Source organism: Magallana gigas, chromosome 1, assembly GCF_963853765.1.
Source record: "Magallana gigas chromosome 1, xbMagGiga1.1, whole genome shotgun sequence".
Lineage (NCBI taxonomy): Eukaryota > Metazoa > Mollusca > Bivalvia > Ostreida > Ostreidae > Magallana > Magallana gigas.
In genome coordinates this window covers 44,726,252-44,741,897 of record NC_088853.1, presented here as the reverse complement: position 1 = coordinate 44,741,897, position 15,646 = coordinate 44,726,252, and the positions used below count along the sequence as shown (strand labels likewise).

Below are 15,646 nucleotides of genomic sequence, written 5' to 3'. Positions count from 1 at the left end.
ATGAATGAATATTCTCTGTCAAAAGTTTAGCACTTTTTATGCTTCTTCTCTCTCTCTCTTTTTCTCCACGATGTTTTTGGTGCATGTTTAATTTCTGTATGACCCTCTTATTCATGTGACTAACAGCCACCTGACGTTATAAATTTTTTATCGATATTAAAAAAATCCCTATACTCTATACCTAATATTACACGTGTATTTTAGGTACATGTAGAGGGCATAGATTTTTTATCATGAAAAAAAATATATGTCAGGTGCTTGTGACGTGACCCAATTATTCATGTGACCTACTTCTGTCATTGAACTTTCGTGGTTGTGTTAACTAAAGATATACATTTGCAAATTTATTACTGGGCATTATTGTACACATGTGTAGATTAAATTGTTAATTATATAGTTATATTGAGTTCTGACTTGTGTTTTATATTAGTTAAAAAAAAAATAATGCACATTTATACTATCTATACTGAAGGAGGCCATATTGATGGAATAAAAATTCGTAATTGTTACCCAATGTACAGAACTTCTAAAAAGCCTACGGAATATTGTGTGCTCCGTCCTAATTCTTAACTTCTATCAGTATCGGAGACTCGGGCCAAGCCCCCCCCCCCCCCCCCCCCCGGCCCGCCGTCAACGAAAGTTTCAAACACTCGACTCGATTGTCAACTCAAATACTTTGATAAAAAGTGTATATACAACTGTATTTGTGGTTAAAACTCAGATTTAGGCAGAATGTTGACTTTAGGAAAAGTTGATGGTGGCAAGACCTGATCTCTTTGACGTAGAATTTGTCTTTCTGTCTGTCTATCTATCCATCTGTCTATCCGTCTGTATAAGTAGGGCTGCCAAGACTATAGTGGAAGGATTACATAAATGGAACTATGTACAGTGCGTTTTTCGGTTTTGGCCATATAAAATGCGTATTGCTAAATTATTTTAAAATAAATTGAATTTAATAGCATTAAGTACGCGAAAAACGTTAAGCAAGAAAGGAACATTTGACTTCAAATTAAAGTGTTACTTTGGGATCGAGACACCATCAATATGGGGAATGTTAATGCTATATCATACGGGTATAATGATCAGTTCCATTCTTGTTTCCAAATTGATTTCTTAAAAAATTATCTATGCACAACTTTCTTCTTCTTATGATAAAAAAATAATAGTGAGTTATCTCCAATGATTTATTTTTAAATCAAAATTGTGAATCCCTATTAACTGGTCCCTAATTGTTTTATCATGCAGCATACTATTAGCAAAGTTTACGCAACAAGTTTAATAGAAGAGGCATTTGCTATTTTGTTATCATTTTGTTTCTGAGGATCAGTTCTGTTAGCCAGTGGATATGTGAACAGCCATAAAGCAAATACAAGTTTTCAAAAAAGGTCAAAATGACCCACTTAGAATTGTGCATAATTTTTGAAAGCCTTCAAACTGATATGAAAGACTTGCCAACGTGGTTTGTTTCGAGAATTATTCGGCTTTTCGTTATTTTCCCCGTTTTTGCAATCTACAGCCTATTACGCCCCTATTTAAAGTATAAAATGATAATTTCTTCACTACTGCGTATTTCTTAAATTCTCGAATACAGATGTCCTTGAGCGACAGATGACAAAAGAATACTCGTTCAAATCTTCAAATTATCTCTTTTCATATATACAAGTATGGAGACCAAGTAAAAAAACCTTTAAATATTTAAATAATATCCAAACAAAAATACAGACCTAGTATTTGACCATTCAGTTCTTCCTGTACTTCCCAGTAATCCGTAATCCGTTCACTCATTCACTAATGAGGGGATTAGCCCCCCTCCCTGTAACGTGTCACGTGATCCACTTCGCCAAACTTCGGACTGGGATCCACCTTAATTAAACATAAGCTGTACAAATATTTATTGCCGACAAAAAAATGACGGTAAGTTTTTTTTCTTCACTCAAATACTTATTTTCAAAGTCAAAAAATTTCCAACTATAATATTTTACATTCTTTTAATTGGAAAAAAAGACGTGTAAATTATTTTGGTAGATTAAAGTTACTAGTCTTGTTTGATTGCGCCTAAAAAAAACCCCTCGAAATGTTGAAGTATCTTAGATCTTAGTCTGAAGGACAAACTAAACTTAAAACACGCTTTGTATGAATTTTGAAAGTGAAAAGTTTTCGATTGGATTTTCATCAGTCCATCAATATCTTTGAAGTCTATACAATGTATTTATGATAATTTGTTATTTACCGGTATTCAGATAAGGGGGCCGTCTTTTCATAATTTGTTTTTTTCTCCTCTCGATAGGACGTTTATAAATACCTTCAGTTTCTTTTGTTATTGTGTTAATTAATTAAAAAAAACCCCAACTTTTAAACTTTTTTATATAAAACTTTTCAGATGAGAGTACCGTGTTGTCTTTTCGTCATCTGCTTGTGTCTCCTCTCAGTGAACGCTGTCCCCAGAGGCCCAGTCAAAATGAAAAATCCCAGAAATGGTAAGTCCAACCAGCAAAATTGCAAAACAAATGGCGGATAAATACACTGTAAACCAACTTTTACTCGCGAGCAAGAAAATTTTACGAGCCTCGTCGTCGCGAATATTTCTCGCCGCGAACCAACCCCTGCCAGATGGTTTAGCTAACAATAAGGTTCTGGATACGATTTATTCGCGAAAGGTAGTCGTCGCGAACCAATTAAATCGCGAAACAATGTTGTCGCAAATAAAGGTTGGTGTACAGTACATTTCAATGATGGGGGTTATGTAGATGGGTTTGAAATATACATGTTCGTTGGGACATACATACTGTGCGACTTATAAAGTCGTCATACTTCAGATTCAACCATATTCTTGATTTTAGGACCACAATCACCGCCCCCCCCCTCTGCATTTACCTTGCGTAATTGTCGAAGTGACTTTTCTGAAAATAAGAAATCTCCTTTCTTACCAATTTTATCATTACTTTTCAGGTCGGGTCTTTTTCGTTTCATTTGCTGGAAACAAACAAGATGGGACGCCCATTTACAGGGCGTACGATTGGCTCTCCAGGGTGAGGTTACTTGCGAAAGCGTCTATTGGTCACTTCAATGAGATTCTTCTCCGTCTTAGACCATCGAGACCGGGAGTAAATGGTCAGTCAGACAATGGCTCCAACATCTCACCCAATAGTGGCTCGCCTAGTGCTGTTGCGGGAAAACAAAAAACGCCGCAAACAAAACCAGCACTACCGCCGCAACCAGAACGAAACCCGCATACGAGACCAGCACAGCTGCCGCAAACAAAACCATATCCACAAACGAGACCAGCTCTACCGCCGCAAACAAAACCAAAACCGCAAACGAGACCAGCACAACCGCCGCAAACGAAACCAGAAGCGACGCAAACAAAACCCGAACAACAACCACAAACGAGACCAGCTCTATCGCCACAAACAAAACCAAAACCGCAAACGAGACCAGCACAACCGCCGCAAACGAAACCAGAAGCGACGCAAACAAAACCCGAACAACAACCACAAACGAGACCAGCTCTATCGCCACAAACAAAACCAGAAGCGCCGCAAACGAAACCCGAACAACAACCACAAACAAGACCAGCTCTACCGCCGCAAACGAAACCAGAAGTGCCACAAACAAAACCTGTACAACAACCACAAACGAGACCAGCAAAACCGCCGCAAACGAAACCAGAAGTGGCGCAAACGAAACCCGTACAACAACCACAAACAAGACCAGCAAAACCGCCGCAAACGAAACCAGAAGCGCCGCAAACAAAACCCGAACAACAACCACAAACGAGACCAGCTCTACCGCCACGAACAAAACCAGCACTACCACCGAAAATAAAACCAGAACAACCCCCAAACAAACCAGCAACAAAACCGGAGAGATCTAGACCTGCCTTACCCCGGGGAAAAAATTAAACCAAGCAAAACCACCGCCGAATTACCGCTATAGCACAACCGCATTCAAAACCAGTTTAACTATAGACAATACAAACTGACGGTTCTGGTTTGCTTCCTGATCCTATTCTAATACCAAAACAAGTAACGGTTCATTTTGAGCACAAAAAAAACCCCATTCATTTCCTTACACCCACATACAAATATAGCGATGGACAACCACCAATATACTGGACTTAAAGCAAAGGCCATCGTGAATGCCATCCAAAACCATCTGTGCGCTTGATCCTCTGGATCTGTTCAAAATGTTATATCGCTATATATCTAACTTTGATATGAAACATTGTAACCTGTAATAATAATTATATACACCTATATATGCTCAGTCGCTCTAGCATTTAAGTGTTTATTTCTGTATTTTGTTCTAGCTATATTCAGGTTCTTAGCAACGGGCCAGTAGTCCTAACAGCGGAAATCCCTAACAAATGGCGGAATGATAATACTGTAAACCAACTTTTACACGAAAGCAAGAAAATTTCACGAGCCTCGTCGTTGCAAATATTTCTCGCAATATACTGTGGTTTCATTAATATTCAAGGGTATCAGTTTTCGTGGATATAGTGAAAATCACAGTTTCAAGGATACGTAAATTCGTGGCCAATGACCTCATCAATACAAAATGTTAACAGAAATTGCATTTCAAAGAACATTTAATTTCATGGATCAACTTAAAAACGAAATCCACGAAAATTGGTATTCAACGAATATTGATGAAAACACAGTATTTTAGTCAAATTTCAGCAGGTAAAGATTAAAACCTTAATAGGAAATTACAGGCATTATGTTCCCTTAATATACATGTATTAGAAATAACCAGGATTTTGTTTTTTTGTTTTGCCACGGAGAGCTTCATTTAAAGAGCATATCATGATTTTGGTCGAAAATTACTCTTCCGATTTTAATGTTTGCAATGCTTCAGAAAGGCATTTTTGATAGGCAACCGAAATTTCAGTGTCATTTGTTGAGTTATAAGCGAGTTAGGGCGCTTGCAATTTTTTGCTATGTAAACAAAACTTTTGTTTACATTTTGAATGTTGAAGTGAAAATTCCAGTTTTAAACCCAAAATAAATGTGGTAAACAATAGAAACTCTTTATTTATGCTCTATATGAAAAAGATAATTAAATTAGCTCAAAAAAGATTTTTTACTTGTATATTGAACCCAAGTAAACAAAAAACAGAGAACGAGCCTTGTTTACATGACAAAGAATTGTGAGTTCTGTATCTTGCTTATAACTCTACGACTGCACGACTCTCGAATTTTATTTCATCATAAGAAATGCATTCATAAAGCATTGTAAACAATAAAAACAGAAAAATAGAATTTCATCAAAATCGTGACCTAACAAGTAGGCAGGGAAGAAGATTTCTGTTAACCAACTTTTATTCGTGAAAACTTCATTTTGCGATTATGCGGGAGTAAACTTGCCCGCGGTGATCAAGACGTAGATTTTATGAAAAAGAAAAAGCAAGAGACAATTGATGACTGTTTTGCGGCAAGAAATATTCGCGATAACGAGGCTCTTGAGGAAATTTCTCGATTGAATGCAAACAAAAAATCTAGTAAAATTATATATATTTGGAATAACGTTTAACTTTTTTTATCCCATCCTCGAATATGTCCATCTGTAAAATTATATCCATGTGTATCAAATGTGACAGACATTTTACAAATAAACAGGCAGTTAATTCAAGCAATTAAACAAGAAAACTGAATTATAATACATCGAAGCATTCTCTTTATTTCAGCATATATATATAAATAAAATTTCTATGATATACAAGTACATGTACATGGCAAAATAATAACAATTCACAAATATTTTCACAGATATTTAGGCAAAAAAAAAAAGAAAAAAAAAGAATTGCCGGCAAATTCTCAGTAAATTAAGCATAAGGGTTAATGCGTGCTTAAGTAAAACAATGGTTTTTACACTTAATATATAGTTTTTCTTGAAAATCAACGTTTGAACAACAACTGAACATAAAATTAATGTTATATCTGTCCCAAGCTGTTTATACCGAAATTTTCTTAAATTGTTCTATATTTATATATACCTCTGGTTTTAAACGATGTTCATTCAATAGTATAAAAAAAGATTTCCCCCTTTGAATTTGCACTGCGAAAGAGAGATGAAGGTACCCGGATGATAACGTTGAAAAATTGTGCGAGGTATTCCGAGGGACTTCCGAATGGAGAAAAGATGTAAACATTCCTCATTATAAATTTCCGTAAGAAACCGGTTTTCGTTTCTGTTATTTTTTCCGAGTGAAAAACGATAACATGTCAATGAAGACATCTTGGAAATTTTCCCTTTCATCAATTTCATTTCCATACATTTGGCTACCAGTAATTCCTCACTTTAGTTTAACATCCAACACTGGATGATAGACAATCATGACCTTTATATATATACTTAAAAATGGATGATTCAATAATGGTTTTACATCCGTTGAAGATGATATATATAGTAATTCATGATTTTACATCATAATTGTTGTTCTCCGTACACGTTAAATATGCATAACACATGGAAAATATGTTCATGTCAATGTTTTTATATTATCATAAACTATGTCCCTGAAGTTATTATGACTTCTTTAACTGAAATATTTACCTTTATATATTATACCTAATTGAGCAAAATGATGACATGACATTCTGGCAACCAGTGCATGCATGATGCTGTGCAAGTTGCAAATGACCTTGAGTATGACCTTGTTGAAGATGGTGTCATGACCTATATTACTCTGTACTTAATGACATTGTCATGACCTATGTCACTCTGATGATGGATGATGGTGTCATGACCTATGTCACTCTGATGATGGATGATGGTGTCATGACCTACGTCACTCTGATGATGGATGATGGTGTCATGACCTATGTAACTCTGATGATGGATGATGGTGTCATGACCTTTTTAACTCAGAACTACTCTGAAGTGGACAATGGCATCATGATCTCTCTAACTCTGAGCTGGATGATGGGTGACTAGGCCCTGAACACCCGGTGGTGGTTACTGATGAACTGACCACACAGGGGGCAGTGTCTCTGGACCGCCGAACAGTCCACACAGGCACACATGTGTCCACAGGGGTCAAATAGAACAGCCGTCTCCCCGCCCCCACAGATCTTACACCGCCTCTCCTCCCACAGCCGCTGGTTCTCCAACTTCACCCTGTCTGTAATCAAAATCAATCTGATTTATTAATTGGAAAATTGATTGATTAAAAAAATGATTAAAATGATTGTCAAAAGATCCATAAAATTTTTTTGTTTTCAGGTTTAGGTTCTAATACAAATGATCTAAAAATAGTTTAACCTTATTTTCATGAACTCGACAGGGTCAAGGACACTCTGACCCCCCCCCCCCCCCCCCAAACAAAAAAACAAAAAAACTCTCTCTTCTCGTTACACTCATCTAGCTGACTGGTGAAAGGAGAAGGGGGGGGGGGGTTGGTTTTAATCTGATTTAGTCAAAGATTGAACCTTAGAAAATCCAAGGTTTGTTGATATTGCTCATTCAAGGTATTCAAGATTTCAATATGCATAACTATATCCTCAAATTATGGAAGATACACTTTATTATTTGTGTAAAGACTTTCATAACAAAGACCACACTGGTGATGTTTTTAACAAATGTATGGTACATATACTGTTAAAGTGTTTTTTAAGCTGGTGCTTAAGTATGTTTGCTCGTTCCAACAATACATTTGGGCAATGAATAGGCAGATGCATAATTTACCACACTAATGCTGTGAGTTTTTTACGATACGCTAGGGGGTATTTTACAAATGCAAATTGTGCAAACCTGACATCAAGGTTTACTCACCTTGACCCCTTTGACCTTGTTCTCTCTGGGGGTCAAGGGTCACTGTTTTACTTCTTGTGTGATTGACATGAAGAGGAGCCTTGGGATCTTCACTGAAATCTATTACTAATAAAAGAAAAGACAAAGTGAAAGACATTCATGGAAATTCCACTCATGTATTTTAATACATCAAAATATTTTAACAATTTTCATTGTGGATAATATAATAATTATATCTTAAACTAGATACTTGTATTTTTTATAAAAACCCTTAATAATAGTATCTAACTACAGAATAAAAAAAAAATTCTGGATTTTTTCTGGAAATATAATTACAGGTTGATCTTGCTTTCACGCTTTATTGTCAAATTTAATCACTTGATCACATACTAACTCAAATTGCTAAAGACAGCATTGCAGAAAACATATAAATACAAAACTTAGAGTGTAGAGGGGATACGGTGCGCCTGTGCTTATATCAAGGTATTATATGAGCATAGAGGATCCAGAAAATTTTTCGGGGTGGGGGGGGGGGGGTGGGGTGGGGTGGGGAGTCTTATTATTCAAATCTTATTATCCAGGGATGTCCAAGGCTTATTTTCATGAATTTGATAAATTTGAGTTTCCAAGGGGGGGGGGGGGGGCTTTGGATTACCCCTCTCTCCTTAGATTCGCGCGCATGTTTGAGAGACTTACAAGTTTCATTTGGTGGTGCATTATTTTTGCTACTGTTTTTCATATGCTTCTCCTTCCCTTCTTCTTTTCCTGTAAAAAAAATCATAATTTTCATTTTTTATTGAATCATATTTCATAATGAAACTTACTGTACAGTTTGTTAACCTGATGTGTGTGTTTGTGTCACACACCTTACTTACATTAGTTTTAAAGCCCAGTCTAATCTTTCTGATTACTAGGGTTTTGGTTATAGTTATGTCTAAACTTTGCAAAATAAGCTACGCTCGCCCCTTTCCCAACACCTAATATGGTAAACATTAAGTACAGAATTTGAATCTAACTTTACAGTAGCTCTACTTAAGTACTGTCTCACAATACTATTATAAATTAATTACCGTATAACGGGTATTTTTTACGTGCAGTGCTGCTAATTTTTACGAGTTTTATAAATCCGTAAAAATTAAACGCATAAATTTTCATGGTGTACATCAATAATGATACCCAGATTAATAGGAATAAGTAAAGTGTAATATATCACATATGAAATAAAGGTAAATGAATAAACACAATCATAATAATTAAGGACTCATAAACAGAAAAACGATTTTCTGATTTTTATGTGTTAATTGTAACAAAGTCACGGTGAAATTTTCCCCCCTTTTACCACAGATGATTTTAATTTTTATGGACATGTCCAATTCGTAAAAAAATTACGCGTAAAAATTCAAATTGCCCTATTTTAAGATAAATTTGCAAAAAATCACAGCAGTAAAAATTACCCGTTATACGCTACGCTCCCGGCCTTTTTCCAACACCTATGGTAAACATCAAGTACAGTATTTGAATCTAACTTTACAGTAGCTCTACTTAAGTACTGTCTCACAATACTATAAATTAATTATCTGGCTTATCTCAATAGTTTATAGTAAACTGAATTCACCCTGATTGTGAGAACCTCCTGAGAACCAACTAAACACTCCTTGTACCGCAGAACTCAGCCCAGTTGTGGAGAACATCGATGAATTATCCGACCCGGTGGTTGCTGTGTCAGAATCCTTACAGCTTGTCCCTGCAGCTTTAGTTGGAATTTTATCTTCTTTGTCAAAATCTTCTTCTTCCACCATAATGTCTTTTGCGGCCATACTTCCCACTCCGACTAGTGCTAGGAATGGCACCACCTTGGTGGCCACAGTGGCTGCCACCAATGCCCCACCACCTGCTGTGAACGCAACTGGAGCTGCCATCGCAGTTAATCCACCAAGGGCTATACCGCCACCAAGATAATTGACATAACGCCACTTGGATACTGAAATGATGTACAGCATGTTTCTTTTAATCCTATTTCATGGCAACTAGGTTCATATTAGTAAATTTTATAAGTGACATCAAGTTTCTTTTCACATAAGATTTTGTTTGTAGAATCAAGCCTACAGGCAAATTGCAGAAAACATATATTTTGCAAAACAGAAATTAGATCAGTTATCATTTTTGTGGAAAAAATTAATAAATAATTGGGTTATTACAAATGTAGTGCAGAGAAAGTTGTCCCCCTTTTCACACAAAATTAGAAGGAAAGGATTTTGACCGCTTGCACCCTGGATATCAGTATAAACCCGAGGATCAGGAAAACTACATAATTTTCTATAGGGAATAAATGTACATGTATTAATACCACCCATGGAGTCCCTATTCATATGATTGATCTTAATGATGGGTGACCTTAAGCTAAGACAATAACTTATGATCAGGGTCAAGGGGGGGGGGGGGGGGGGGGGGGGGGTTGAGGGGGGGGGGTTTGTGAAGTTATTTAAGTTAATGGTAATAATTTTAATTAATTTCCCTATTTTACAGGCTCCCAAATAAGTGGGGGAGGGAGGCAGCTCCTTCAAAACTCAATTTTTCATAAATATGTAAATTCATGAAAGTTTTTCAGTGCAAAAAGTGTGTGCGATGGGGTTGGAGGGGGATCCCTTTTAGGGGGAGAAGGGTCAGACGACCCCTTTCCCCTTCCCAGACTACCTGCCTGCAAATAATCAAATATTCCTGAACTCAGTACAGGCTTCCCCCATAATTACCATGTTTGTGTGAGTTCTCTGTTATGGAATATTCCCCAGTGTCCACTTTTCCTATTTTGGACAGGAAGTCACCATCTGACAATTTCCGTAAATTCAGAATCTTGCCATATTCCTGGAGCAGCTCAATTCTCTCCTCTGTAGAAAAAACCACCAAAAAAATAAAAAAAAATCCCCAAGTGTTCCTGTAAATTAAGTTTACACATTTTATGGACATGTGGGATGTTTTCCAGACATTAATAATTATTTGTTGGAGACTATTAAACATTAAAATGCTTTCTTTGGTGATTCATGTGGGGATAAAGGTAGTGGTATATGATTGCAGAAAAAATATACATATTAAAGTGAATCAAAAGTTTATTACTACATAAACTGTATTCAAATTTTTAAGGTAGATCTGATGTTTAATTTGTTGGTCATTCAGCCTCCTTATAATGACTCAAAAGAACTATCTATGTTTGTAATATTTCTACAGATTTCTTATGTCTCTGATGTATATAACTACCTGAACACTTGATAATCCTGGCCGTGTGCAACCCATCCCCCACAAAGAAGGGGGCCAGACAGGTGTCCCCCTCCCCCAGGCCTGCCTGGTCCCCTGTATCACCCATCAGGGTCTCCACTTCCTGTAGGAGAATGGGATGGCTAATGGCATCCTCTGCAGGAAAATACACCAAAATCCAGCAGGCTGCTACAAGGGAACAATTTGAAAAATAATTACGAAGTTACCATATAAATCAGGCAGCCTACTAGAAGGATATTAAGATACATGAACATGTACCAATAACATGACATTGAATAATACATAGAGTTATTCATCAATGTAAGAGTCGTCTCCCTTCTAGAAATCTTCCCTTTTAGGAATAACAATGCACCTTTAAAAAGGTACTTGTCTTCATGCAAAAACAGATTTGCTTTCAGTTTTGAAGTTTCAGGCATGGATCTCAAGTCCCAGGTAGAGATTGGCACATTATATTAGTCTTTATTAGATACATGTAAGTAACAATTAACTTCATTAATTAAAATAAATTATGAAAAATTAATGCAATTTTAAGCACAAATGTCACATAATAAATGACCAAATTTTTATATTTTTTAACAGGCAGTGGCGTAGCGCCCTTTACGCAAAAACGCAAATGAATACACAAAATTTTGCAAAGCATAGGTCTAAGATTTGAGTTTCCTATTGTTTGCACGTAAACAAATCGTATTGAGACTCCACTGAATTATAATCTGCATATATTCAGTTCTCTTCGTAAACTATGCAATTACTACGATTCCGGAAAATACCGTCATTCCGTACTTTACATTAAAATTAATTGGAAGTTCGTTAAACTTATTAAAATGAGATGAAAAACTTTTTACTCCTTTCAAGTTTAAATATTCATACTAAAATCTGAAAACACATCTCAAATTTTGAGTGTTTGTCCGTAATTGTATTCTGTCAGTCTATACTTACATGTAATTTAAAGTCGGCGGTCGGGTGATTAAAATTTTGACAAAGTCACAATACATTGTGATAAACTTGATCAAAAATTTGTCATTTAGGTAAGTATGTTACGGTTTGAATAATAGACCTGTTTCAAAACGCCTATTATCTTTAGTCATATGCAGTTGGTTTCCACTGGGGTATCAGTGTTTGATACATAATTACACATTCTTTTGAAATTCAACATTTCCCTTGTATTGTAATTGTAACATTTTGAGACAATATCTCATCATCAAAAGCCTGTAAATTTAAAAGCGAAAACCTAAAATCCAAGAGCAACGGGGGTCTTGAAATTTTAAAGAAAATATTCGAAGAGTACCAGGTAAATAATGTGTGTCTCGGAATTCAGCAACTTTTGTTCATATTTATTGGAATCATAATATTTAAAAAATGTCATATTTTTAAGGCTGTTTTTTCATTCAAATAACATAAAATCCAGGAGCTTCCAGGGGCTTCGCCCCCTGGACCCCACCAGGGCTCTGCCCTGGACCTGCTGGGGGCCTCAGACCCCCTACCTTTTTTTGAATACAGTAAATTAAAAGGTAGCTACGCCACTGACAGGCTTAGGTTCCATTTCATGATCGCACATGGAAATGTGAATTTAATACATACATGTTTTAAAATGAACAAACAAAATATACAGAGTTTACTATACTGCACACTATACTATAATCACATACTGTAATGATTTACATAAATATCATACTACAGTCCACAACTGGTTGGGCATTGGTCTGATTAACATATTAATAATCAGTTTTTTTCTTTATCTCTAATATATTTTTTCAAATAAAATAACGCAAAATAAACCGCTTCTATTTGTAAATTTACTTTTCATCCTTCTTAATTAATCTTAAAAATCCTTGATTTCATATGGATATTCCCCTCGAATTTTAGAAAATATCAGTTGACTTAAGTGATTTCGATTTATTTAGTCAATAATATGCACTATACAACATGCAGCCGCTTTAATTAACTTATTTACCTTTTTGGCGCCCGAGGACAGATCCGGGTTGGAATAAACATGTGCACTCAGGCTTGTCGACACTGTTGTTGTTGTTCATTAGAAATTTGACTTGATCTGCTGACTGCATTATAGATGACAACAAATTCTGTTGATTCGGAATAAAACAGATCACATAATCCAAAATATATCTCCAAAATCAGCTGTCATCTCCTCTACAAACGTCCTACATCTGAAGAAATCAATACACGTAAACATTGACAAGATGCGCCAAAGAATAAAAGTGCATTACGTATTCATACTTCCGCTTTGCTGCATGCATGGATTGATGCACTTAAGTGAGCGAGGCCCGCACTTATTTAAATATATATGCAAATAAAATTTACCGTCTGAACAACAAAAATGCATTCTTATTTTTTGTGGGATTTATAAAGAGCCGATATGTCAAAATTTTGACCATATAATAATTATTTGTAAGCGCAACTTCTATAAAAACAGCTGCCTAGACTTTCATGAAACAAGATGTAAAAATGCACGTTACAAAGAAATTCCGATTCCTTTTCTCCTTTTTTTTTGTTGTTGCGAATTTAGGCCTTTTTTTAACCTAGAATTTTGGATGTTGAATATGTTCAACGGTGTTGTTTATACAAATGTTGTAATGTACAGTTTGTAAACGCACCTCATATATATATATATATATATATATATATATATTTACATCTACTAAGTATTATTTCCTCTATTTCTTACGGAAACATATAGTTAATTGAAACAGCCAGACTGAAATCTACACGCCCCGTTTATCGATTGGTCGAAATCTACAACGGCTGAATCGAAAATGACAAGATACTGACAGGAATAAAATGGACACGCCCTTTTTATCGATTGGTCGAAGCCACCAGCAGGCATGTTCACGAAGCTTTCTTAGAACCAAGGTGCGTCCTAAGTACATCTTAGGATACGTCTTAGTCTTAAGTCTGTTTCTCGAAGCTCTCCTAAATTTAGGAAACGTCATAACTTTGTCCTAACTTTAGGACATCTCTTACCTTGTCCTAAGACCATCCTTAGGCTGTATAATAATAACGTTTTGGGGATATTGGGGCTGTTGTGAAGCTTTTTCCTAAGACTGATAGAATAAAGCAATATTTTTACAGTTCCATCTAACATCTAATTCCTAATCCTGGAGAGGGGCATAGTCATTTATTCTATCATGTACGTTCATTTTATGAATATAAATTGGAGAGGGACCCGGAACTCCCCCCCCCCCCCCCCCCCTGAACTTCCCGGGCCGTTGCTACATGCTGGCCTGTGAGCTGACAAATTAAGCAAATTTTTTTCCAGCAAATACTGTCTCTGTTTGACAAATGAAAATTATTCACTTATTTTTAATGTATACAATGTACACTAAGTAAGTTACATTCATTGTTTTGATTACTTTTGGATAAAATTTTTCAAATTTTCTTGGCTAAAAAGTAAAACATCGGTTTATATAAGCCATTGGTGATCATTCGAAATTTTCTCACTTCATTCTGAAAAAAATAATCTTTGAAAAAACCGTAAGACTGAATAAACTTTATTTATGAATTTTCTAGATATATTATACAACTTATTTCTTATTTACCATCGTGTATTCTATAAATAACAGATTGGTTGTGTTTCTACACGTAACGCTAAATTCTATGAAAAGCGTATGTTTATGTATAACAGAACTTGAATGACAAGACTATCACATGTTAATTTACACTCAAAGAATGAAAACGTGTTATTTAAATAATTATTTGCTTGTAAGGCGATTCTGTCCTGATATTATTTTCATCGAATAATTTCTGCAATGTCGCTACCTTTATATCCCGAATGAATCACCAAAGAAAGCATTTTATTGTTTAAATAGCTTCTAGACCGCATCACAGAATATCGTTATACTTTGTACGCATTTAGGATACAATGTTTAGATGTCGAATTGCGATTCCTTAATTACATGTATCATTTATATTTTTCAAAAATTGTACGATTAAATATTAAAATATTGACATTTTTAGGTCATTTTCATTTTTGTCATTTATAACACCCCCTCTTGCGCCTCAACACTACGGTAAATCATTTGCGATATTAATGGAACGTATAAATTGACAATACGTTACAAAACTGATTTGTAGTGTTATCATTGACAAAGACATCGGAAAATGGTAATATTTTCTTTTGTTATACTTTCATGTTAAATACTGAAATCTGATTGGTTAAGACGCAGTTAATAATATTTACTATTACCCTCAGCGTTAGCAACGCACTTGGCAACGGGTAATATTATATAAATAGTGCCTGTTTGGGAGGGTAACAGTTGAAATTGACACCCCGAGAAAACCATTGTCAACCGACGCGAAGCGGAGGTTGACAATGGTTTTCGAGGGGTGTCAATTTCAACTGTTATCCTCCCAAACAGGCACTATTTATTTTGTTATACTGAATGTCTTTTTTAAAATTTTTAAGAAAATTTTACTGCTTTTATATAGAAATAACGTGAATTCTACAGCGAACCGTACGCGCATAATTTTCGCGCATGTAACATTTTTTTTTAATGTTACCCGTTGCCAAGTGCGTTGCTAACGCTGAGGGTAATAGTAAATATTATTAACTGCGTCTTAACCAATCAGATTTCAGTATTTAACATGAAAGTATAACAATAAAAAATGT

General features: G+C 35.5%; 2 protein-coding genes across 3 annotated transcripts; one reads left to right on the top strand and one right to left on the bottom strand.

Annotated features, from left to right (window-relative positions):
• Positions 1-1,799: 1,799 nt before the first annotated feature.
• Positions 1,800-4,083, top strand: LOC105336741 (uncharacterized). The gene is made up of 3 exons (XM_011441173.4): positions 1,800-1,914; positions 2,381-2,477; positions 2,950-4,083. Exons 1-3 carry the CDS (start codon positions 1,909-1,911, stop codon positions 3,900-3,902), a joined length of 1,056 nt encoding a protein of 351 aa, XP_011439475.3. The 5' UTR covers positions 1,800-1,908; the 3' UTR covers positions 3,903-4,083.
• Positions 4,084-5,897: 1,814 nt separating this feature from the next.
• Positions 5,898-13,269, bottom strand: LOC105343062 (uncharacterized). Of its 2 annotated transcripts, none has more exons than XM_034463612.2 (7): positions 12,977-13,269; positions 11,008-11,190; positions 10,506-10,640; positions 9,371-9,736; positions 8,452-8,520; positions 7,777-7,881; positions 5,898-7,126 (listed from the first exon to the last, which is right to left on the bottom strand). In XM_034463612.2, the coding sequence occupies exons 1-7, from the start codon at positions 13,083-13,085 to the stop codon at positions 6,936-6,938; spliced, it is 1,158 nt and encodes a 385-aa protein (XP_034319503.2). In that variant the 5' UTR covers positions 13,086-13,269; the 3' UTR covers positions 5,898-6,935. The 2 variants fall into 2 exon arrangements, with proteins under 2 accessions (XP_034319503.2, XP_034319502.2); XM_034463611.2 differs by having other exon boundaries at positions 11,008-11,193; positions 12,977-13,267.
• Positions 13,270-15,646: the final 2,377 nt, after the last annotated feature.